General features: G+C 67.2%; 2 protein-coding genes across 20 annotated transcripts; one reads left to right on the top strand and one right to left on the bottom strand.

The window, feature by feature from the left end:
• Positions 1-269: 269 nt before the first annotated feature.
• POLR2L (RNA polymerase II, I and III subunit L) lies at positions 270-1,846 on the bottom strand. The gene is made up of 2 exons (XM_033861505.2): positions 1,609-1,846; positions 270-541 (listed from the first exon to the last, which is right to left on the bottom strand). The coding sequence occupies exons 1-2, from the start codon at positions 1,701-1,703 to the stop codon at positions 433-435; spliced, it is 204 nt and encodes a 67-aa protein (XP_033717396.1). The 5' UTR covers positions 1,704-1,846; the 3' UTR covers positions 270-432.
• Positions 536-21,782, top strand: TSPAN4 (tetraspanin 4). 19 transcript variants are annotated; one of them, XM_073809388.1, is made up of 11 exons: positions 536-1,415; positions 6,647-6,742; positions 10,054-10,133; positions 17,659-17,850; positions 18,266-18,329; positions 19,106-19,180; positions 19,755-19,860; positions 20,068-20,169; positions 20,267-20,398; positions 20,469-20,552; positions 21,300-21,782. In XM_073809388.1, exons 1-11 carry the CDS (start codon positions 1,360-1,362, stop codon positions 21,366-21,368), a joined length of 1,056 nt encoding a protein of 351 aa, XP_073665489.1. In that variant the 5' UTR covers positions 536-1,359; the 3' UTR covers positions 21,369-21,782. The 19 variants fall into 19 exon arrangements, 17 of the variants coding, with proteins under 17 accessions (XP_073665489.1, XP_073665495.1, XP_073665496.1 ...); XM_033861495.2 differs by lacking the exons at positions 536-1,415; positions 18,266-18,329 and adding exons at positions 2,035-2,356; positions 9,007-9,137 and having other exon boundaries at positions 19,654-19,860; XM_033861491.2 differs by lacking the exons at positions 536-1,415; positions 18,266-18,329 and adding an exon at positions 1,883-2,023 and having other exon boundaries at positions 19,654-19,860.
• The last annotated feature ends 2,084 nt before the right edge of the window (positions 21,783-23,866 follow it).

The raw sequence follows: 23,866 nt of genomic DNA, 5'->3' as shown, positions 1-23,866 counted from the left end.
CCTAAAGGGCGCCCGGAACACCGCTGTGGGGACGCCGGCGCCCAAGCACTCCCGACATCTGCGCCTTGTGTGGAGCCGAGCGTGAGCCCTGGAGGAAAGCAGCCCCCCGCTGAGCGCCTCCCTGCGGATGGCCCTCCCCTCTCCCAGGCCTCATCCCTGGGGATGGCCCTCCCCCCTCCCGGGCCGTGAGGGCCGCACCCACCCCAAGCGGCCTCATGCTCGAGGCAGGACACAGGAGCGGGCAGCGGGGAGCCTCACAGAGCCAGGCCAACTGTCAGGACCTCCTTGTGGTCCTCAAAACCATTTACTGGACGGTTCTTTCCAGAGAGGGAGACCCATGCCGACAGGGCCACGGGTGGGCGGGCCTTGCTTCCAGCTCCCCACACCTCCAGGGAACGAGCCGTGGGCGAGACGCGGCCTGCCGGGCAGGGGTCACTTCTCCAGGGGTGCGTAGTTGAGCAGCTTCTCGATCAGGTCCACGTGGGCCAGCAGCATGCGGCGGCAGCAGTAGCGCTTCAGGCCCAGCGCATCCAGAGCGTCCCTGAGGGCGAGGAGAAAGCTGGCTGCAGCCTGTTTGTCCTGGCAGATGGAGGACCTTGCCCCGGCTGGAGCAAGCCCTGCTCAGCTGCCACGGGCTCTGCTCCCCATGTCGGGGAGGGAGACACCTCTCTCATTTCCCAGAGACGCCGCCCGTCACCCTCAAGGCCTCTGGTGTGCAGACGATGCGCTGGCTTGGGAAAGGGGAGGCCAGGTCGGGTGGCCCCTGCTTGGGGCATCCTGGGGAGGGGTCCCGTGCAGGCTGCCAGCATTCACTTGCACTCTGGTCATTTCAGCAGCCTCCTCGGAACTTGGCGCAAATACTAAGGCCATCTATCGCTTCCCCGTTCATCCCACACACTTGCACTAAGAGCCTACGCCTCCCTGGCACATCCCGGGACCCAGAGGTTCAAATGTGATGAGGATGGGGCTGTCCACACAGGGGCCCAAGGTCAGACTCTAGTCCAGGGTAGAGACTCTGACAGGCACGGTGGTAACTGCAGGGCTAAGGGGTAAGTAAGCACAGAAGAGGGACCCCCACAATAGCCTGATGATGAGGCCTATGTGGTCAGGAAGCTTGTCCTATGTCCTAAATAAGCCAGTGAGTCTGCAGTACACGGGGGTGGGCCTAACAGCGGGGAGATGTTAGGGAGCAGGTGGACAGAGGCGGCTGAGGGCTTATTTGCCGTGGAGGTGGCGAGACTCGCCAGGATACCTAGGAGTCCCCAGACGGCAGCAGCTTGACGCCCGACTCCCTCCCCTCCCCAAACTAAGAGGTCGGGGCGGGGGGCGCTTTCCTGAGAACAGGTCCGGAGAACAGGGATGGAAAAGACTCCGAGACTGAAAGCTCCCCCGCCCAGGGTCACCTGGAATCTGATGTGAGTAGCCCCCGCCCCCGCCCTGCAGACTGGGACCCCCCGACACCGGCCCGATACACCGACCCCGCGGGCCGGGACCCGGCCCCCCAGGCCCCTCAGGCCGGGACCCACCCGCCCTGCCCCGCAGGCTGGCGGCCCGGGGAGCGCTTCCCGACCAGGCTGGAGGCCCTCCCGGGCCGGCCCGGCGCCTCACCCCTCGGTGTACTCGGCCTGCAGCAGCCCCAGGTAGGCCTCCCACTTGTTACCGACGATCTTGCCGCACGTGAAGCAGCGCACAGGGATGATCATGGCGGCACCGGAGCAGCCAGCGGCCAAACTCCTTGATCCTGCGGCGCTTCCGCCCTCGGCTCCGGCCCCGCCCCGGGCGCGCCCATGGCGCGGGGGTGCCCGGCCGTCCGCCCGCCCTGGTGCCGTTGCCGTCCGCTTCCCTCCGCGACGAGTTTCCGAGGCCCGTGCGGCCGCGGCAGGAGCAGGCGGCGCCCCCCGCCTGCCACATTGGTACATCCCGGCCTACGGCGTCCGGGCGGGGCCGTAAGGGCCCGGCGGCGGCGTTCGCGTTTCTCGTGTCCGCATGACTGACAGCTGCGCGACGAGCTGACTGCCCGCAGGTATAGCGCCCCCGGCGGGGATGCAGTCCGGGTCCCGCTGCCCGCGCGCCCGAGCCGGGCCCAGGCCCAAGCCGAGCCGGCGCGAATTTCAGGCCCCGAGCGCAGAGCACGATACGAGTCTCAGCAACAAGTTGCGGGCCGGGCCGGGGCGCGGCGACCCCGCTGCGGGCGAGGAGAGCGGCTGACCGGCGGCCAGTGGGGACCAGGAAGGGGGGAGGGTCTCTCCACCTGGAGCCACTGCCCGTGGACACCCGGGGGTCTTTGCACTGAGTTTGGAGGACCCTCGGAGTCGCCGCCCAGCCCGATCGCCCGCACAGTAACGGTCCCGGCCCGGTAGTTGCCCGTATCCCTGATGGCGGGAGGGCGCGGTGCGAGTGACCCGGCGGGTGGCGGGCTCAGCCGGCCGCTCCAACCCCCAGCGCCGCTTGGGTCCGCTTCGCCCCTGTCTCTCCTGCCTTTTTCCCGGGGGAGGGGCTGCGAGGGGGTGCGGGATGGGGCTGGCTGCACCCGTCCCAGGCCAGGCTCTGATGAGTCGGGCGCCTGCGATCTGGGAGCGTCGGATCTCTGAGGAGCGGAGGGTGGTCAGGGGGTCGTCGTGGAAGTGGTGTCCTTTGAGCTGAGCCTTGACAAGGGATCCCGAGTGTGTGTGAGGGAGCAGGACAGATACCGGCAAAGGGGACCCATGGGCTGAGGCCTGGAGGCTGTACTTGTGGGACAGAGTAGGTGTCGGAGCTGGAGGTGATGGAGCAGGGGCCATGACGGATTTAAAGGGAGGGGAGGCTGTGTCTCTGGAAATGGCCTGGGGTGAGACCCCTGATCCTGTGGCTGTGTACCGTGAGAAGCAGGGAAGTCTCCCTGGAGGAGGTGAGCTTTGGGCTGAGAAAGGTAGATGTGTCTCACAGTGGCCCCTGTAACTTAGGCACCTATGCAAAGTCTGGGCACATTTGCTGGTCTGCGGCGTCTGGATTTCTGGTTGGGGTGGGTGGGGCCTGACAGTCCTCTCAGGGTGGGTGACGGAGTCTGGATTTAGTTGAGGGGCAGGGAGATGGGGGTCCCCAGTGTCCTGGAGAGGTTGATCAGAGCTTCTGCCCGCCTGAAGTCTGGGCCCTGACAGCCTCCCCAGGGACGTTTGCCATCCCCCACCCTGCCACGTGCGGAGCCACGAGCAGAGGCCACCTCCCTGCCCAGTGCCCCCCCTTCCCAGGCTGACGGGACACATCCTGTCCCCGGCGGGGGCAGGGGCCTTGAGTCACAGTGGCCTGGGGTTGGAGCCGGGCTCAGCTGTAGAGGCTGCCGCACCTGTGGAGGTGAGGGAAACAGGGGAGGGATCTGGGATGCCATCTGGGTAGCTCTTCGGTAACGGGAGCGGGTGTGGGCAGAAGGCTTCCTGGAGGAGGGGCCCATGGTCCGCCTCATCCTGCTCTGGCCCCAGAAGTTGTTTACTCCCAGAGACTGAGGGGCCCGAGAGCCAAGTTGACATTCCTGGAATTCTGAGAGCTGTGTGTAGATTGGGGGGAGTCTCCTCCCTCCAGCTCCCTGATTTCCCAGGAGAGGCCATGGGGAGCAGTGTGGCTGCCTGTGTGCAGGTCCCCTACACACATGTGCACAGAGGCCCCTTGGGGCACTTGACCCTCCGCCTCCACTCTGCCCTGGCTCAGGCCTGGCCAGGCTAGACCTGAGGACCAAGGGGAGCCTCAGAGGTCAGCCCTGCCCCCTGCTCAGCTGGCCCCCTCGTGTGTGTGTGTGGGGGGGCAGGCTGGGGCGTGGGCCTGGCTCTCCGCAGGGTGGGCAGGGGCAGGAGGGTGCCCCGGGAGCCCAACACACAGGGTCAGGGGGAGCGGGGCCAGGCCTGCCTGCAGGGGCAGTGGGGTGTGAGCACAGATGTGGCCCAGACCTCTGGGAAGGGCTGGAGGTGGGGCAGGGAGAGTGAGGCGCTTGTTTTCCGAGAATGGGGTGTCCTGCCCCCAGGGGCGGCGGCACAGGGAGGGAGGGCTGTGCTTACATGTGGTTTGGAACCCAAGAGCCCTGTTTCCTGCTAGAGGAGGGTCACTTCAGGGCAGGCAGGGACAAGGGGAAATCAGCGATTGAAGTTTTAGCTGCAGACAGCCTCTGGCCCTGAGTGTTGTCCTGGAAACAGGCTGGGAGTCAGCTGACCCTGGCCCCTGGTCCTGGATCACAGCCTCTGCTTCCCCATCTGTGAAGCGTCGGTGGAACCAGACACTGCCCAGCTGGAGGGTCCCCATACTGGCTGTGTGGGCCTGGGGGTCCCAGGCTCAGCCCGGAGCCCCGGCTGCCTTGGGTAGACTCGTGCTCACGCGGTGGGGTGAGCGGGGTGCTCGGACGCTTCCCCAGGGTCCGACGGGGTCACCCGCCTGCAGCATCTACGGTAACCCTCTGGGCCCCAGCCCCCGGCGTGGTATTCGAGAGTGGTGGTATTTGCAGGCATGCTTGAGGCTCAGCTGGCCCAGCCTAATGACCCTGTGGACAGGCTGGGCCCATGGCCTTTGGGAACGTGATCATGTGATTTTCTGCCAGCCTGGCCCCACATGGGGCTCCCCGAGGGCACCGCTCAGGAGGGGGCGGGTGGGGTGTCAGCGCTGAGGTGGGGCACGTACACTGTGGGCACCGGAGAAGGGTGCTCCCGGGGCCTGGGGGCGGCGGGAGCAGCAGGCTGGCAGGGGAGGGCCCTGAGCTTGGGGTTGGCCTCGGTGGGCCCAGGGAAAGCCTGGGGCCCCTCCGCGGCCTCTTCCTCGGGGACCCCTCCCCTGGAGGGGGTGTCTCCCAGCCCCAGGGGCTGCAGCTTGGGTGGGGGGAGGCGGGAGGGGGTGCGGGCCTGGGTGGGCTCTGGGGCCTGCGGGGGTCGGAGTGGCAGCAGGAAGGCCGACACCGCGCGGCCTGTGCTGCCCGCTGGGGTGTGTGCTCCGGCCCGGGCCCTGCTGCTGTCCACCCCCGGCCTCCAAGGCCTCCGGGGCAAGCTCTGTTCTGGCGTTCGGGGAGGTCCTTCTCTGAGTTAGACCCTGGTCTGGCCAGGTAGGCACCCACGACCTCTGTGTGGCTCGCGCTCCCCCAGGTCCCTGCCTGCCCCCGCCCTGGGGCCCCGGGGAATTCAGAAGGCCCAGCCTAGGGCTGGACGGCTGCGGGAGGGTCTGTCACGGGCTTCTCATTCAGCCCGCATCCTGACTGCCGGCTGCACGAGCCATTCCGGGGGACGCAGGCATGTCGGAACCTGTGCTCAAAGGAAGCCCAGAGCAGGGTGTGGGGCAAGGAGGCTTCGTGGAGGAGGAGGCTGGGCCTGGGTGAGGGAGAGGGCCAGCCCGGTGCTGTCGGGCCCTGCACCCATACCCTGACTGCAGGCTTGTGGCTGGGCTGCCCAGGATGCGGCTGGGGGCCCCGGACTCATGGAGGGGCACTGTGGGGGCCAGGAGGCGGGGAGGTTATTCATGGAGGGTCCAGGGGTGCCTCTGGGGTGGGGGCCAGGAGGGGTGCTGGTGGAGCTGCCCAGTAGGGCCTGGCGCCCGGGTCTGGGGGTGCGGGGTGTGCAGACGCAGCCTCAGGCCTGGAGGGGTGGTGGGCTGCGATGCGTGGTCTTCTGCTTCTGCGCTGTGGCTATGGGCTTTGGGCCCCTCAGCTCCTGGGCAGGGGGTTCATCAAAGAACACGGGAGGGGTGCGTCCCTCCCACTCATTGCCCTCGATGTGTCACTGGGCCTGAAACCCCTCCACGGACGCGTCTTCCCTGGGCACAGCAGTTGCTGGGGGGGGTGGTCCCGGGCCCTGGGCCCACGTGCCTCCTCGCCCCACCGTGGTGGGTGCTGTTCGTTCCCCTAAATGAAGGGACAGGTCTCACGTTGCCGGGGCCTCCATCCGCTCAGCGGCTTCATGTCTGCCCCAGGTGTGGGTTTGAGTGGACTGGCTGGCAGTGGGCTGCCCAAGAGGGCATGGCTGTGACGGGGTGGGCATGTGCCAGTGTGGCTGTCCCCTCCTGCCCCTGGGCCGCTGGAAAGACACCTGATCCACCCCCAGGCTGCAAGGAGCCGCTGGTCTGAGGGGTGAGGTGTGATGGGCGGGGCGTGTGAGCTTGTCCCCCCCCCCCCCCCCCCCCCCGCAATCCCTGGCTGGTAGGGGAGGACAGAATCCCCCTTCGAGCGCCAACGGCAGATTCACGGCCCCATGTGAGTCATCGCCTGTTGGCTCCCTGGGCAGAGCGTAAGGCTGGTGGCTCATGGCATCTGTCTGCTGGGAACCCAGGAGGGCATGGGGTGCAGGGCACCTCAGAATGAGTGGACAATGCCGGCGGGTCTCAGGGCTCCAGGACCGCTGGGGGCTGGACGGCCCTCAGTCCGTGTGTGTGTCCCCAACTCTGAACATGTGTCTTCTCTGTGTGCATGTCCGCATGTGGGTACTCTCGTGTCTGCCAGGGCATCTCAGAAGGCTGAGTGACCAGAGGGTGGGGATGCAGCCCCCCGGTCTGGGCCGCTGGTTGGTGCTCTGGCCCCCTGAGTCTGAGTGCACCACCACCCAGCCCCCAGCTGCCCCTGCAGGGACCTGGTCCTGAGTGGAGAGCCCCACAGAGGCTGGGAATGAGGTGCAGCACGGCCTCCATTCTGCCCGTCTTCCTTCCACAGAGCTCCGGCTTTGGCCTTGCTGACTGCTCACCTGCCGCCTGGCCAGCCTTCAGGGGCGCCGGGCACCGCCTACCTTCTTCCCTGCCGCAAACCCAGGTACGTCGCAGCCCGTGGGGCAGCGGGGGCAGCGCTGGGTGGCCTCCTGGTCTCCCCCACGCCTGGCCCAAGGGCCTTGCTGGCTGGATACTCTCCTGGTCCCGGGACAGACTGAGGCTGAGCCAGCCAGCTGTCACCCTCTCAGCATGTCTCACTGGGGTCCCCTTGCTGGAGGAATGGCTGGACTTTGAGGACAGGGTTCCTGGGGGCTGGGAAGCACCCCACTCGTGGCCTTGATGTGCTCACGTCCGCATTGCCATTGTCCCTGGCGTCCTTGGTGGTTTTCTGGTTTAATCTCAGCTCAGACTCACAGGCTCACCTGGGGTGATGGGTGCAGGTTTTAGAAACAGAGGGCTCGGCAGGAGTTCTGGGGGCGTTGGCATGGTGTTGGCTGAGTGAGGCTGGGGAGAGGGCAGCCTGGGTGCTGGGCCCCATCGTGGGAACCCAGGCCACCCTTCCACCCCCGCCCTGAGCTGCAGTGTGATGAAGCGGAGGACGGGCAACGGGGGAGGACCCCACCCTTGTCCTCAGAGGCCCTGCCTGTGACCAGGCTGGGGAGACAGACATGTCCTTCAGCCCTCGTCAGCTCCCCTGTGTCCAGCGTGCATACTGAGCGCAGGCCCTCTCGTGCGTTGCGACCCTCGGGGCCCTGAGTGTCCATCCCTGGCTGGGGTGCATGGGGCTGCCTGAGCTGGGCCAAGGGAAAGATAGCAAGAGGCTGCTGGAGTTCCCCGGGATCTCCAGGGGCCACCGGCTGCCACTCGCTCTCTGGGCAGAGCTGCGGCCAGTGGTCTCTACGGGGCCCAGATGGGGGCCCTGCAAGGCTCACTTCTTCACTGGGCCCCTGGCGCGTGGGCACCGCTGTATCCCTTTCCAGGGGTCCAGACACGCCAAAGAATCCTTGGCGGAGGACAGGGTGGAGGGACTGTGGGAAGCCCCAGGCTGGCTGGCATGTGGGCAGGGCGGGGATGCTGGGGCTCTCCTGTCCCCACTCCCTACCAGGGCCAGCTGGGCTCAGGGAGGACCTTGCAAGGACACCGCCCTGGGGGCTTGAGCTGCAGTTCTCCTCAGAGCCCGCCGGGGCAGCGCAGGACTGGTGCAGTGGTCCTCAGGGCCCCGCAGGGCTGCCAGGCCTCACTGGGCCCCCAGCCCAGCAGACGTCCCCCAGACATGCTACCTCGGGCACCTCTCACTCTCTCAGTCTGTCACTTTGTCACTGACGGGCCTCCCCCCCCCCACCTTCCTCCTCCTTCTTATTCCCCGACTTCTTTTCCTCTCTTCTCCCATCTGAGTTCTGCTGACCTTGGGCGAGTCCTTCCCTCTTTGGACTTTAGTTTTTGGGACCATCCGATGGTGTGGACGCCACCAGTGGGCGGCCTCAGTGACTGGGAAGACCCAGTCCAGGGTGCAGGCTGCATCCAGGCCTGTGGCCACTCTCCCCCAAGCCTGGCTCCCCTGCTGAGCTGAGAGGCCCAGGGCAGATGGGGAGGAGGCATCTGGGCCCCATGCTGAGGTCCTCCCCACACGGCCCAGGGCCTCCACCAATGCGTGGGCTGTGGAGGCACAGCTGAGGGGAGTCTCCCCACCTCTGACTTCTAGGCTGCGCCTGGCGTGTGTCTGTCTAAACGGCAGCACGTGTGCACACCACACCGCCGGTGCAAGGGGCCTTGCAGCATCATGTGTCCCCGTCACCTGGCTTGTGTGGATGTGTCTGGGAGGGCCTGGTGCCAAATGAAGTTCAGGGCCTCTTGGTCAAAAATCACGGAGAGGGCTTCCCTGGTGGCTCAGTGGTTGAGGGTCCGCCTGCCGATGCAGGGGACGCGGGTTCGTGCCCTGGTCCGGGAAGATCCCACATGCCGCGGAGCGGCTGGGCCCGTGAGCCATGGCCGCTGAGCCTGCGCGTCCGGAGCCTGTGCTCCGCAACGGGAGAGGCCACGACAGTAAGAAGCTCCCGTACCACAAAAAAAAAAAAAAAAAAAAAATCATGGAGAATTTCAAGACAGTGGCAGCAGAGCGTCAAACCAGAGAAGGGTCCTGTGTGACATGTGTCACGGGCACATGTCACATGCCGGTGAGGCCGGGCCTGCTCCCTGCCCAGGGAGGTGGGACCATGGCAGGACAGGGGGGCCTGCGTGAGCTCTGGGCCTGGAGTGGGCCGCCAGCCTTGCATGCGGCCTGTCTCTGGGTGCCCAGTGATGACTCCTGCACTCCTGTGTGTCCGGCCCCTCCCTTTAAGTCTGAAAACCTCCCTTCATGCCTTACAGAGTGACCTACCCTCTGGGCACCCAGGGTGCCCCAGAGCACCCTCCCCGCTTGTTCTCCCTCGCCCTGGCCCCTCTGAGGGGCTTGTCCTTCAAACCTCAACTCTGCTGCCTCTCCCAGGACCGCCCACCAGGTTGGATCCCCCAGGCTGACCCCTGTCCTATGTGAGCTGCGGGAGCTTTGGGGTCCCCGCGCAGCGCTCGCTCAGCCCAGGGTGGGCCGCTGGGGAGTGTGCACCCCCGGTGGGTTCCAGCTGCGTTCCCCGCGCTACTTCGATCTGGGCCAGGGGCCCGGGCCGGAGATGCCGCTAGTCGCCACCAGACAGCAACTGGGTCACCCCTTATTTGTATAGCGCTTTGCGTTTCGCTTGCGGTCGGAGGCCTCAGAGCCCGGCCGGCACTGGGGTCCCGGCGCGCTGCGGCTTCTGGGCAAGGCCCGGCCCGTCGCACCCGGGACTGAGAGCTGCTTGGACGCCCGCCCCCAGTTCCCTACCGCGCTTCCCGGGCCGGACTGGGAAGGGGAGGGGAGCGAGGGACGCAGGCGCGGGCCGAGGGCCGAGGGCGGCGCGGGGGCACCGTCCCGGGGCTGCGATTGGCCGGCGCGGGGCGGAGCGGTCGGATCTGAGGGGCGGGGCGGCGAGGCGTGGAGGGGGTCCGCGCGGGGGCGGGGCCTTCGAGGATTGGCAGGCGGGCGGGCGGGCGAACGCGGGGCGGGGCCGGGGCCGGGGCCGGGGCTGCGGCGGGCCGGCCGGTGTCCCGGGCCCGCCGCGGGTCCGAGCGGAGCGGCGCGCCCGGTGCCACCGCGGGCCGGGGCGCGGAGCGTGGGGCGGCCCCGGCGGCTCCGCGCGATGCGCCGCTCGAGCACGGACGAGTCCACGTACCGGCGCAGCCCGTCGCCGCCGGGCAAGGAGCCGGGCTTCGCGCGCGGCGGCCCCTTCTTTGGCCTGCACGCCAACCCTGGCCCCAAGGCGGCCCAGGCGCGCTACACGTCGCCCAAGGGCAGCAAGTACGTGGTCTTCTACTTGGACCTGTCCTTCATCTTCCTCCTAGAGCTGAAGCGCTGCAGCATGGCGCGCGGCTGCCTGCAGGGCGTCAAGTACCTCATGTTCGCCTTCAACCTGCTCTTCTGGGTGAGTGGCGGCGGGGCCCCGGGGTCGCTGCTCGCGCTGGAATGGGGGGGGGGACACCCGCGACGCGGACTGGGGGGTGTGCCTGGGGTCGCCGGGGGCCAGGGCTGGACCGGCCCCTGGGGAGGGTTTCCGGTGCCGCTGGGGTCCAACGGGCCTCTGCCCTGTGGGCGGCCGCCCCGCGTCCTCTCCCCTCTCTGTCTCTTCCTGAGACCGGCCGTGTCCCGCACCTGCCGCAGGTCGGCGTGGGGCCCTGCGCCTGGCCTCTACCGGGTGTGAGCTCCTGTCCGTGCGCTGAGCCGCTGGTGCCTTCCTCTCCCGCCCCTTCCCTTCCTCTTCGTGGGCGCAGACCATGTCCTTTCTGCACTCGCCTCCCCTGCAGACCGGCCTTCCTGGCTCCAGGGACCGCAGTTGGGGAGGGGCTGGGCGGGGGTTAGGGGAGACGGTCCCCAGCCTCCCGAAGCAGGGAAGGGAGAGGGTGTATGTGGGTGAACCCTCCGGCTGGACCAGACCCTGGGCGGGATGAGGAGTCGGCGGGAGACCGGGGCTTTCATAACTTTCGCTGAGGTGGGTTGGGTTTGCTCAGAGGAGGTGCCTGTGTCCAGGGTAGAGGTATTGGTGCTACAGGGTGGCCCCCGTCCCCCCAAACCGGAGGACACAGTTGCCACCCAGACCCAAAGGGCAGGGAGGGTGTTGGGCTCGGGCTGTGGCAGGTGTCACACCTGAGCAACTAGAGCATGCCTGGCCAGGCCTGGGCCCCACTGGCTGGGTTGGGGGAGGGTTGGTGGAGAGCTGATGCCAAGGTCACTTTCTGCTCCCACCCTTCTGCCACAACTGGGAATGAGGGGGCGTGGCTTTCTCTCCTGCCTGGGCTCTGGACCCCAGAAGGAGGCTGTCAATTGTAAGCTCATTTGCATGAGGTCCAGTTAAGGCGAAATGCTCAGAAACCGGGCCGCATTTCTGCACATCCCTTCTCTCCTGGACTCTGGCCTGGGAAGTGGGAGGGTTGCTGGGATGGGTGGCCAGCCTGGGGGGCTCCTGCCCCAGTTGCCCCCTCCCGAGGCAGTCACCCGAAGAGTTGTTCCCTGCAAGGGGCTCCTGGGAGGGGCAAGGCCCGGGCCCAGAGCGGAGGAGCCCCCCGAGAGGCCAGGAGCCAGCAGCAGAGGTGGGTACAGCTGGAGCTGTGTCCAGGCATGTGCAGAGGTGACTGTTTTCTCTTGGCGGGGGACATTGACCAGATGCAGTGGGCACAAGCGTAGTGAGCAGTGAGCTGCTGGCAGGGTCAGTGTGCCTTAGGCAGTGTGACCAGAGCTGGCAGCCGTAGGTATGATGGTAGTGAGCAGTGAGGGTGGTGGACTGACTGGGGGATGGGCAGTGGGTGTGGGGGATGGTCCCAGGTGGTGGGCAGGACCTGCTTCTCCCCTTCCCTGACCTCCCCAGTGACCCGGGTACCTGTTTGCCCGGTAAACGAGAGGGGGCCCCTCGAGGGGGCCTGTGCTCTGAGAGCAGCCCACCCTTATGGGCCCCCAGGCCGAACTGTATCTGCCCTGTGAACCCTGAAGGAGCCTCCGTACCAGCTGCAGGGCGGACACACTCCACTGATTCCTGCCGTGGATGACGTCCTCATCGCAGGAAAGAACAATTCAGGAACCCCCTGGGATCCCCTCCTGGGCTGGAAAATCCAGTTCCCTTTTATTATCCAATTACACTCCCCAGCCAAGCAAACTGGGCCCCTGCCAGTGTGCTGTCTTGGTCTCTCCACACCCCACCTTTGTGCCCAGAGGGGTTCGAGGCCTGGGGGTCAGAGAGGGGGCCCATGGGAAACACGCCGAGGCCGGGGTGGTGAGCATGGTCGGGGGGTGGCGGGACATCCATCCCCCGGGCCCTGTGCAGCTGTCAACTAGGCCCTTGCTGCTGGTGACGGAGGCTGCAGGTGGGTGGGGTGGGGCTAGAGCACCCGTTCCCCCAGAGCCTGGCTCGTTTGCTGTCTGGGGGTGCAGAGTCCCCGCAGGAGGGGTAGGTTTCCCGCCCCCCCCATTTCCCACTTGGGAGGAACTGAGGGGAAGTGGGAGTGAGGATTCCGGCCCATGGACCTGCTTGGAGGTCAAGATGCAGTGACCTCCCCGTGGCTTCCTCCTGCCCCCCAGCCCGTGCTGGGCACCCCTTTCCTTCAGGAGTCACCTCAGAACCCCCATTGTCCATAGGCAGATCCCCCACAAGGCCCTGTCACTCACACCTGGCCCCATTGGGCACCTGCACGCCTGGCAGGTCTCTCTTCCCAGGCCTAAGCTCGCCTCCTCCGGCAACGCCAGCCCGCCCCTCCCCCTCCGTCCCCAGTGCGGGGCAGCGCCCCCGGCTGAGGATGGGGGAGGGGCGGGCTCTGAAGTTAGTTGACTCTGTGCGCCCTGTTTGCGGGGTTTTCCCTGGGGGCTTCTGGATGGGGACTGGAAGGGCAGGGTTGAGGCCTCCAGCCTCAGGTACCACTGGCGCTGGAAAGCATCCCCCATCTGTACTGGGGTGGATCTGCCTGGTCCTGCGTGGCCTGTGGGTCATTGGCCCATCTCGGGAGAGGAAACACGCCTGCCCGTTGTCACCAGGGACTGCAGCTCGGGTGCCCTGAGACAGGGAGCCAAGAAGGTGCCGGCGGGCAGCAGGGGGCGCCCAGGGGAGGAGAGGCCCCCGTGCCAACTGACCCCCAGACCTCCACCTGCCCTCCTGCGGCATCCAGGCCCTCACAGGGCAGGGACAGCTCCACTGGGGACACAGCTGCCCTCCTGCAGGCGTGCACAGGTGGTGGGCAGCTTAGGGCCAGGGTCCTTGAGTCAGGGGTGTCTCCTGGTGAGTAGGGCTGTGTGCGCCCCCTGGGGCGCTCTCCCTCCCCCTCTCCAGCTCTGGGTGGGTGCTCAGGGCTCCCCCAGGGGCAGTTTCTGTGGCCCCAGGGGCGGTCTTGTTGGTCTGGGGGCGGTCCTGGGCAGAGGCAGGGCTGGCTCTGAAAGGGGAAGGTGCTTCTGGGCCCCCCTGGCCCGGGGGGCCGCACCCAAGCCTCAGCCGTGCAGCCCAGCCCGCACCTGCCCAGCTGAGGGCCCGGCTCCCTGCTTCCCTGGCAGGCGCGCCTCCTGGTCTTGCATCTGGGCCCCTCCCTGCTCCGCCTCCCCCTGCAGTGTGGCCAGGGTCTGTCTGTGTGGCTGGGCTGGGGGTTGAGCCCTGCCTGCCGCCCAGGCTTCTGGGCAAGTCCTGCCCTCCTGGGGTCCTCAGTTTCCCCAGCAGCACCACAGGGGGGCCTTGGTTTTCCCCTTTGATGAGCTACAGACCGAGGCCTGGTCTGCTGTCGCTGGCCTCTGGGCAAGACGCCGAGACCGGTGGAAGATGCTGGCAAAGGGCTGTGCAGGGCTGTGGGAACACCTCCCCCAGCCCCACCGCAGTCGGGGAAACAGGCACGTGCAGGGTGCCCTGCCGGAGGTCCCGGCGCAGGCCGGGGGCCTGCAGACCTCAGACCCCGTGACTCCTCTTGGCCCCAGCCTTCTGGAGGTGCTGAGGGCGTCTGTGTGTTCTGGCTCCGGCTTCTTCCTGCAACAGGCTGGGGCAGGGCAGTGGGGGTCCTGCTGCCTGGGGACCCCGAGCCGGGGTGGGTGGGCAGCCCGAAGCGGGGGTCCTTGGCCGTCCTGGTCAGGTCAGGGGTCAGTATGCCACAAGATGTCGGTCCCGCGTGAGCATCCCTTTCTGAACCGTCCCGCTCCCATTAGGGAGTGGGTGGCAGCAGGTGGTCGGGGGCTCTGGGAGTTCTGTCTGGGGCAGAGAGGTGTGGCCTTAGCCACTAAGCGGGGCCGGGGGCACGGGAGAGGCCTGGGGGCCCGGTCGCACCTCGCCATCGTAGGCCCTGCCCCCTGTCTGCTCCCCGGCTGCCCTGAGGCGCCGCTCCTCCTCCTTGGACACCAGACTCAGGAGGTCCCCGGTCAGTGGGGCCACCTACCTGACGGGCTGGAGCCTGGGGGGATGTGGGGCTATGCTGGAGCTTAAGGAAACTGATTACAGTCGTTGCATAGATGTCAGTGGGCAGCTTGCGATGTCACGGGGGAACGGCACCCAGCCAGGATGGCCCCTGAGCCCTTGCATTCAGTCCCCCCAGCCCCGGCCTTGGGCCCTTGCAGACGTCACTTCTGGCACAGGGGATACATTTTGCCATTCTTGAACTTCGTAGAGATGTGTTCTCCCCGTCTCCTGTGGCTGTTCTTGGCTGGGAGGGGCGTGTCACCCCACCATGCCCGGCCCCCACCCCAAGATTGTGCAGGCTGCCGGGGGAGGGGCTTCTGGACACAGGCTTGGCCCCTGTGGGCACCCAGCCCTCCACCCCGTTCCAAGGACCTGGCCAGCTGCCCGGCCATCTGCCACCCTGAGCCATGTGGCTGGAGGGGCAGCAGTGGAGGGCCGGCTGGTACCCTCCCCACATGGGCCTCACCAAGTGGCCCCACCTGTCAAGACCTAGGCCAGCCCCCAGAATGTGTGGACAAGAAGAGAGACAGCAGGAAGTGGGGAGGACATGCCAGGCAATGGGCTGGGTTCCGGTGGGGACAGGTGGGCAGGGTGTGCGCCCCAGGTGTGTGCGAGGGAGACAGGGAGGCCCCGGTGACCTCAGGGCTGGGACGGGGGACCCCGGTGGGCGGGCTGGGCTCGTCTCCCAGGCTGTCGTGGGCTTGGGGTCTGCTCCTGGGCCCCGCCTGGGCCTCTGTCTGGCCCAGGCAGCGATGAGTGGGGCTGGGGATGTGCAGCGTGGGACACGGGGAGGGTGGGGGTGGCCCCACTGCTGACGTCCCGGCCACCGTGTCCTGGGAGGGACCTGGAGTGCCCAGCCTTCCCAGGACTTCAGCCCCACTTGTCCTGAGTTGGATGTCCTGTCTGGGTCCAACAGGGCCCATCTTCTCCTGTACTTGGAGGCTGTAATCTTCCTGCCAAAATGTTTTAAAAGTTGCCTACGCAGATTTCAAAATTACAGGTAGTTTTATTAGCCACGCGCACGCGTCCCGTGAGTGCTGGGCTTCTGGTGACTGTGATGTGCTGGAACAAGGGGCGCCTGGGGCTTCGGGGCAGCGCGTCGGTGACGTGTGTGCGTGTTTGGGTGAAACTGTGTGATGGTGAGGGACGTGGGCTGTGTGTCCGCGTCACAGTGCGTGTGACGGCAGCACCTGGGTGACAGCCGGCGGGTGTCTCTCCTGCCACCTCGGAGCTGGAGGTGAGGATGCTTTGTGGAGTCTTAATTGAAGAAATCTTGTTTCCACCAAGGCTGGGGGCAGCGCCCAGCCCCTCCAGGATACCCCCGACCCGGACGCCCCCCCCCACCGCCTCCACAGTGACTTTGCCGTGGTATCCTCCCCGTGCCCTTCCACGCGTCCCCACGGGGCCAGGGAGCTCGGAGGGGCTCATTTTCCTGCTGACTGGAGCCATCCGCGCTGCCCTTGAAGGCAGAGCCAGCTGGGCAGCCCTTTGGTTTTAAATAACAATTCTCCTCTCTGCTCAGAGGCAGCCCCACCCACCCCGCTGGGGCCCTGGCCTGGGGGCTCAGCCCGGAGACGTAACCCTCCCAGAGCGGGCGCTGCTGGGCTCTGCAGGGGACGGACGTGTGTGGGCTGGGCGAGGGCCCAGGACAGCCTGGCCGGTCGCTGTTTCCTGCAGCCAGAGTGGCCCGACTTCAGCTCCCTCCAAGGGGAGGCTGCCCCCACGCTCGCCCTCCCTGGCCTCTGCCCCAGGGTCCCTCCCTTGCCCCAGTCCCGGCCAGAGGCCAGGGGAGCTCTCTGCCTGCGCAGGTCTGCAAGGGCCCCGCTGGCTGCTCCCAGCTCAGCCTTCCCCCCGGCGTCCTTGGAGAGCTCCCCGTTCCTCACCTGCAGGTCGGGTGGGAGGGTTGAGGGAGCCAGCACGTGTCCCAGCCTCTCTGTGTCCCATCACGGCACCCCCTGGGCAGGTGTGGGTGCCCAGAGGCGCTGGTGGCCAGCCTTGCTCCCTCATGGTGGCCTTGCCAGCGGTCAGCACCGTGGACAGCTCTGTCCCCGCACTGCTGGCCGGGGCCTGCCACACGGGGGTCATCCCCATCCCACAGGTGGGGGCACACACATCTTCGTACAGCCAGCAGACCCCACCATACCTGGGGCTGTGCCCCAGCCCAGCTCTGCGGTAAGGCTGGATCCTCGGGGCCGTCACCCGCTGCCAGTGCCCCCAGCCCGGCTGCTGGCCCCACCCCACCCCCGGGCACACGCCCGGAGCTGCAGCCCCCACCCCGCCCCGAGGAGGGCTCAGATGGGATGCAGGCCAGGGCACGAGAGCCCTGTCCTGTCTGGGATGCTTAGCGCTGCCACCCAGGCCCCACCCTCAGCCAGGAGCGTTCAGAGTGGGTAGTTTATAATTTTTAGACAGAAGCTCTTGTTTTTGGTGGAAGGTGCAAAGGGGGATGGGGTGGGGGTCAGAGAGGAGCCCTGTGTTTGCCCTAAGCTGACCAGACCCCCACTGGGGCTCTCCTGGCCTGCTTAGCCAGCTCCGGGCGAGGCCCAGAGGGACCTTAGATGCCAGCGGGAGGCCTGGGCCAGAGCCCCGGGCGCGCCCACCCCTCGGGGACCCCGCGGCTGCTGCTGCTGTTGGGCTGGGAGCTGCACCACCGCCCCCCGCCCCATAATTGCGGTCTCTTGCTGGCCTGGCTTCACGCACGGTGTGTGCTCCCCGGTGCGTTAGTGAGAGCGGGGCAGCGTCCCCCATCCCCACCCCTGTAGCCAGGGCTGCCTGCTGGTGGGGGTGGGGTGAGTGAGTACACGAGGGGAGGCCCACGGGGAGGCGGAAGCCTCCTCCGGCAGGGGTCTCAGGGCCCATCCGGCCTGAGTCTGGGGTGGGGGGTCCCTGCCAGGGTCAAGGCCAGATGTCGAGGAGGCTTCTGGGCCCGGGGGGTGCGGGGCCCCATGTGATGCCCAGTTTTGAGTGGGGCAGGGCCCCCAGGGCTGCCAGCCCGTAGGCATCAGTCCCCAGGTGGTCTCCCAAAGCCCAGGATGCTGTAGGTCCAGGGGTTGGTCAGCCATGTGTGGGGGCCGCCTGCCCGCGGCCCAGTCTGGACACGTGCTCCCGTTTCATCTGGAGACGACCCAGAGGCTCAAGAGTCCCGGGGTCTGGAGCCATAGCGCCCTCGGCGCCCTGCTGGCTCGCCCCTGCCCCCCCGCCCCAGGCCAAGAGCCGTCCCCGCATTCATCACCGCCTGCCCTTCTCTGCCTCTTCCTCCTGTCTCAATCGATTTTTGTAATAATGAGCAATTATGGAGTTCAATAAAAGCTCCAGTGGTCGAGGGGAGGGGGCCAGGGAGCGGGCCGGCAGGAGCTCCAGGGACTGCACCTCCTAGGGAAGAGCTGGGGCCGAGGGTGTGTGGGGGGGATCCAGCCCCCATAACAGGACGAGACTGGGAGGTCAGCAAGGCAGCGAGGGTGCCCGGGCTCGCCCACAGGGATCTGGTGGGCTGCTCACCTCCTGCCCCCCTGTCCCTTTCGCCCTGTCCTGGGCCCAGCTGGGAGGCTGCGGCATCCTCGGCGTCGGCATCTGGCTGGCGGCCACGCAGGGGAACTTCGCCACCCTGTCCTCCTCCTTCCCGTCCCTGTCAGCCGCCAACCTGCTTATTGTCACCGGCACCTTTGTGATGGCCATCGGCTTTGTGGGCTGCATCGGGGCCATCAAGGAGAACAAATGCCTTCTGCTCACTGTGAGTCCGGGGGAGGGGCACGCCGGGCGGGCCGCGGTGGGGGGAGCGGTGCTCGGGGGAGGCCTCCCCTGAGGGACACAGACACAGACACACACGTGTGCCGGGCAGGGCCCCTCCAGCCGATACTGGGCCTGTTTCCTCCAAGACCCCCTCTCCCACGACTCCCTCTCCAGCTCCTGTCCAGCTCTCTTGGCCCCCCAGGACCCTCAGCTTTGGAGATGGATTTAGAGGCGGGAATGTTAATCACAGATAATGGAGGAAAATGATCCCTGGGCCGGGCTCCCTACCTATCAGTGTGCCCAGCACAGAGGCCTCTGGCTGCCACCCAGGTCCTAAATCACCTGCTTCAAATGGGGCTTTCGTCACGGGCGGGGCCTCCAGAGGGTCTCAGAGGGCACGTCCCCCATCTGTGCAGCTTCTGCAAGTGTCCAGCACGTGCCAGATGTTCCCGTCGGGGCTTGGACCCCTCGGAGCAGCGGGTAGGGTGTGGCTTCGGCCCCTTGGATGAAGGAGGAAGCTGGGGCGCGGGTGGGGCCCCGACCCTGGCCTTTCCCACGGGGTGACTTGGAGTTCGGAGGCTGGTGCCTGCTGGGGCAGCGTGGGCCCAGGTTGAGGGGGGACAAGATCGGGCACCCCAGGAGAGGACCGGGCCCGCTCCCCTGGCCCTGTCCCTTCTCCCCACTCTGTCCAGGGGCCCCATGGGGCCAGTGGGGCTTCAAAGAGCGGTGTGCCCCACTTACCCTGGCTTCTGGCCCTGCCCCCCGCCCCCCTTTCTGGGGGAGCGACGTGGCGGGAAAGGAGGTGCCGGCAGGCTCCACTGCTCAGCCTGGTTGTGGCATCAGGGCTGTGCCTCTGTGGGTGCCCGAGTGGAGTCTGCCACTGTGAGCTGTCTGAGCAGTCAGGGGTCATGGCTCCTCCAGCTTGGTCCTCCCTGAGTGGGCACTGCCCCCCGGCTGCCCTTGGGGACGTGACCTGGGGGCTGGGGGGGTCACTGCAGTTGGACCCACTCCCTGGATGGGGCCTCCCGGGGCGTCCCTCCACCCGGCTGCCCATCACAAGGACACAGGCGCGGGCCACACACACGTGCTTAAAGGTCGAGCGAGAGACGACGGCCCCTGGGATGGAGACGGGAGGGTTCCGAGGGAGGTGGCGCAGCCGCCAGGGGCCTGGCGGTCCCCAGGCTGCAGACCTGGCTGGGGGCGCCTGTCGCAGGTTGGGGGCTGGCCCGCTGAGGCTGTGGCCTCCCCACCCTCAGTTCTTCGTGCTGCTGCTGCTGGTGTTCCTGCTGGAGGCCTCCCTCGCCATCCTCTTCTTCGCCTACACCGACAAGGTACGGCTGCCTCCGCTTCGGGTGTGGGTGTGGGTGTTTCCCCCCCCCCCCCAGCGAGGCCCAGGTGCTGTGGGCGGCGAGGAGGCAGGAGGGGCCGAGAACCCACACCAGGGACGCCCAGCTCTGCGTGGACAGACACTGGGAGCCGGGCCGTGGGTTTGCTTCTAACTGCAGCCCCAGGAGGCCGGGCCTGGAGGCTCCAGAAAGGTGTCTGAGCTCCCAGGAGGCCCGGGCTGGGTCCCCCGCTGTCTCAGCTGCGTGTCAGCTGGAGGGGAAAAAGCTCCCATCCCCCACTCCCCTTCAGTTGCTCACTTACACAAGTGAGGGCTCATTTACGTGTGTTTTATCCTCTGGGTTATACTCCAAGACAGTTATTTTTTTGCTCATCCGGTCTGGCTTTGGCGGCTGGAGCTCTGTCGGCTCCCGCGTCCCTTGCGTGCCTCTCAGAGCACCTCCCTCCTTTCTGGTGGTAGAAGACGCTCCAGGCCCATCTTGGGGGTTCCCTGTCCCAGCCCTGGAATCGGCCATTTCTCCAGGGAGCCTGGTTCTTTTATTGGAGAACGAATGCTCTTAGGAACCAAGATCCGGGCCCTCTCGGCTGGCAGCACGGAGCCGTGTGGGTTGTAACCGGTGTGCGCAGACACAGCCCCGAGGGTCTCTGCGCCCGTCCGTCTCCATCTGTACGTTAACTAACGTGTCCGACTTGGATCCCGTGCTCGGCACCACGGGAGGCCCAGGGAGACCTTGGGGCAAAGGCCAGAGCCTGGTGGCACTTCTGGGAGGAGGTGACCGCAGGGAGGGGGACAAAAGGCACAGGGGGCCGGGGCGGGCCGGGGTCGGGACGAGGCAGGTGGAGCTGGCCACAGGGTGGCCCTGCTGTCCTGCAGATCGACAGGTATGCACAGCGGGACCTGAAAAAGGGCCTACACCTGTATGGCACCCCGGGTAACGTGGGCCTCACCAACGCCTGGAGCATCATCCAGACAGACGTGAGTCGGGGCGTGGCCGGGCGTGTAGGCGGGGGGCGTGGCCGGGGCAGGGGCGTGTCCCCCTCCAGCGCACAGTCCCTGCTCACCTCTCCCACAGTTCCGCTGCTGCGGGGTCTCCAACTACACTGACTGGTTCGAGGTCTACAACGCCACGCGCGTGCCGGACTCCTGCTGCCTGGAGTTCAGCGACAGCTGCGGGCTGCACGCGCCCGGCACCTGGTGGAAGGCGGTGAGCCTGGCCCCGGGACTGGGGGTGGAGGGCCGGCCTCGCGCCCCCGTGACGCCTGCTCTTCCCGCAGCCGTGTTACGAGACGGTGAAGGTGTGGCTCCAGGAGAACCTGCTGGCCGTGGGTGTCTTCGGGCTGTGCACAGCACTGGTTCAGGTGCGCGGGGACCCGCCCCGGCCCGGGCCCCGGTGCCCCAGCATGTGTGTGAAGGCCCTGAGCCCAGGGAACAAAGCAGCAGACGAGTGTGGGTCCCCAGGCGGAGGTGGGGCTCACAGGGGGATAGTCAGGGACGATGTCCACGGGGAGGTGACCTTGGACGCCTCAGAGGACAGGCTGCCCCAGACTCCTGAGCAGAGGGCCCTGCCGTCTCCGCGTGGACGGAAGCACAGACTGGACACCTCTACTAAAGGCCCATGTGCCAGCCCCATTCCTGCAGGCCCTACCCAGTGGCCGTGGTGGGTGGTGGTGACAGGACTGCCCAGGGGAGTGAAGTGGGCAGCCCAGGCCCTGGTGTGAAGTCCAGCCAGCCCGCCTCTGCTCCCCAACCCCCATGCAAGACCCGAGTGCCAGGACCCTGGGGGAGCTCCTGTTTGTGGGGTGCAGACAGGGGTCCCAGACAGACACTCCCTAAGGGGTGAGGGGCAGAGGGCAGCTGCGGGGGCCCTAGCCTGGAACCCGTAGGCCCTGAGACCACCAGCGGAGCCCAGGGTGGCCAAGCCCAACCCAAAGGGAAGGCGGGTCTGGGGCTGAGCCCAAGGGGCCCGTGGGGGGCAGGCTCTACCCGAGGCTTCCCCAGGGAAGGGGGCTCCAGGCCACCTGGGAAGCTGTGGTTTGGGGTTGGGGTGCCTGCCGCGGGCTGTCGTCCCTGGAGCAGCCCTGCCCAGCGCCCGCCTCTCCCCACAGATTTTGGGCCTGACCTTTGCCATGACGATGTACTGCCAGGTGGTGAAGGCTGACACCTACTGCGCGTAGGCTGCCAGCTGCCCGCCGCCCCTGCTTTGCTGCCGAAGGACGGCGCCCCTGGGGAGATGACCGTGTCCCCACCTGCGTCTCCCGCTACAGGACCTCTCACCAGCCCAGGCGTGGGGGCGGGAGGACCGGGCAGCCAGAGCCCCCAGGGCTGCCAGCCAGGCCTGTGAGCGCCGCCGCGTGGCCGGGGCGGCAGTCGGGAGGGGCTTCTGACGCTTCTTATACCCAGGTACCCTCCAGAGCAGTGTGCTCCCCCGCAGCCCTGTGCAGGGCGGGGGGCTGGGGTGGGAGGTGGGGGACTGACCACTGGTCCTGGTGCTCGAGGCGGGTCTGCAGCCCCGTCCACCCACATTCCACAGCGGGGCCGCGGCCGGCTCTGCGTGCGTCTTAATAAAGTGTGTGGGCAGCAGCCCCCGAGCCGTGTCTCTCACTGCCCTGACCCCGGGGGCGCCACACCAGGCAGGCCCTGTGTGGCCGTGGATCCTCTGGCCACCGATACCGGCCTGGTGCCCGGAGTGGGGCTCTGGGATGTGCGTGGGCCCAGCGGGGGGAGCTCCCTGGCCAGGCAGACGGTGGCCCCTGCGCCCGCAGAGGATGGCAAGAGAACCTCAGTGAGGCTGGCTCCAAGCCGTGGCAGAGAACAGCCCTGAGCCTCACTGACCCGCCCACGGCCCGTGCTGCGGACACCCCTCTCCCAGCGTGGGGGGGCCCCCATCCAGCCTCAGGGCCTCCCCCTCCCCCAGGGGTGTCCTCCCAAAATGGAGCTCAGCTCCATCTTTCCTGTTCTCTTTCTATTCCTGTTTCGTTCCTGGGAACTTTGTCCCTTAAGTGTCACTCACGGATTTTGCAAGTAAGTAGGCTGTTGGCAGTGAAGCAGTTGTCACAAGGCCCAGAATCAGAGAAACGGTCAAACTGTGTCAAACCACCTCAAAGGTGGGGCGGGGCTTCCTGAGGACAGAACTGACGGGGAGTGAGGAGGGTGGTGGGTCTGGGGGTCCAGGCTGGGGGGTGGTCCCCTCCCAAGGGCCTCACAAGCTGTGGGGCATCTGACCCACCAATTGGTACCCCATACTCTCAGTTTCCAGCCCATACTCCTGCCGGCCCCGCGGCCCCACCCCCTCTGCATCCTTGCTGTGTGGCAGACCTGCCTGGTGATGCCTAGCAAGGCACTGACCCCGGCACAACCCAGACCACCAGGGTGCCCGGCCCCTCCTGGCCCTTGGACCCCCACCGCACGCCCCACCGGCCTCCCCTGTCCTCACTCCACGGAAGCCACCAGAACGCCGGGGACCGTTCCAGCAGAAGTCAGAGTTAGCGGTTCACGCACCAAAACCAAACTGTCCTCAGGCACGACAGCAAACAAGCAGGAAGGAAGTGAGCACAGTCCAGCCAAGCTGTCCCCCAGCCCTGCCAGCGCTCTCTGCCCTCTGCCCAGGTCCCTGTTCGCACCTCTCCGGCTCTGCTCGGGGAAAGCCGCTGCTTGCCTGTGCTCGGTCATGCCCGCGCGCCTCAGGCGCAGCCTTGCGGGCACCAGACCCTCACGCGCAGCCCTGGCTCAGCTTCTCTCATGGCCCCCAAGCTGCCTTGGCAGCCCCGACTCCACTGAGGTCCCACTGGGACACGTGGGGCCAGCCCTGCCTGCTGCCACGTGCTGGCCCGCGCCTCCGTGGGGTTCCCAAGCCCCCTCCCCCCTCGCTGGTTTCCCCGTGCTCCAAGCTTAGGCTGAGGAGCCTCCCAGGCACCCGGCATCCGGTCACCCAGCTGGCTCCACAGCCACAGACACCGAGCACGCTGTGGGCCCACAACCGGCCTCGCCCCCTCCTGCCCCAACTCCTGCAGACTGCCCCGCACACAGCCCAGCGCCCACTCCCAGTGCAATGGCCTCCTGCTCCCCTCCCGACCAGGCCCTGACCCCGAGGACAGATACATGTCCCTTAGGACCCTCCCCCAGTCACGTCCCACAGCCGTTGCACCCTGGGCTCACGCACAGCGTCTGACCAGCGGGTCCAGCCAGCAGCACCATCACGTGCAGATCCATCTGCTTGGAGCCAGCGGGCCCACCGAGGGGGCGAGGGCTGGGGTCCACTGTCCTTCAACTCCTGGCAACCCAGGGCTTCTCCCACTGCTCCCTCCTGGGAGCATGGCCGTTCCCAGCAGGCAGTGGACCTGCGGCAAGCTGTCGTTCCGCAGTGACCACACAGCCCACAGCACCACCGTGGGACACGGCCAGCCTCTCAGAGCCCCGGTCTCCGCCGTGGTGCCCCCGCCCTCGCTGTGTGGTGCCCATCGGGCTCCCAGGCAGGCAAGCTGAGTCAGCACCTGCAGGGGGAGGCCAGGGCCCCTCTGCACGGCCCTGGGGTGACGCCCACCGGAGTGTCTAAGTGTCGGGGAGCCTGGGGCTGTCCCGGAGCCTCCAAACCCACAGCGATCTGCAGGCCGTGCAGGACTCCCTGCCAGCCTGTGGGTCTTGCCGTCACCGGCCACCAACGGGCAGACAGCCA

The sequence above is a fragment of the Tursiops truncatus genome, chromosome 8, assembly GCF_011762595.2.
Source record: "Tursiops truncatus isolate mTurTru1 chromosome 8, mTurTru1.mat.Y, whole genome shotgun sequence".
Classification (NCBI taxonomy): Eukaryota; Metazoa; Chordata; class Mammalia; order Artiodactyla; family Delphinidae; genus Tursiops; species Tursiops truncatus.
Note: the sequence above shows the minus strand (reverse complement) of the source record. Positions and strands in the feature narration are given on the sequence as shown.

Coding starts and splice junctions, on each gene's coding strand:
- TSPAN4 (XM_073809388.1), top strand. CDS start 1,360: ATGGAAAAGACTCCGAGACTGAAAGCTCCCCCGCCCAGGGTCACCTGG. Junction 6,743..10,053: donor CTTCCCTGCCGCAAACCCAG/GTACGTCGCAGC, acceptor TCTTCCTCCTAG/AGCTGAAGCGCTGCAGCATG. Junction 17,851..18,265: donor ACAAATGCCTTCTGCTCACT/GTGAGTCCGGGG, acceptor CCATCTGTGCAG/CTTCTGCAAGTGTCCAGCAC.
- POLR2L (XM_033861505.2), bottom strand. CDS start 1,703: ATGATCATCCCTGTGCGCTGCTTCACGTGCGGCAAGATCGTCGGTAAC. Junction 542..1,608: donor CAGGCCGAGTACACCGAGGG/GTGAGGCGCCGG, acceptor CCTCGCCCTCAG/GGACGCTCTGGATGCGCTGG.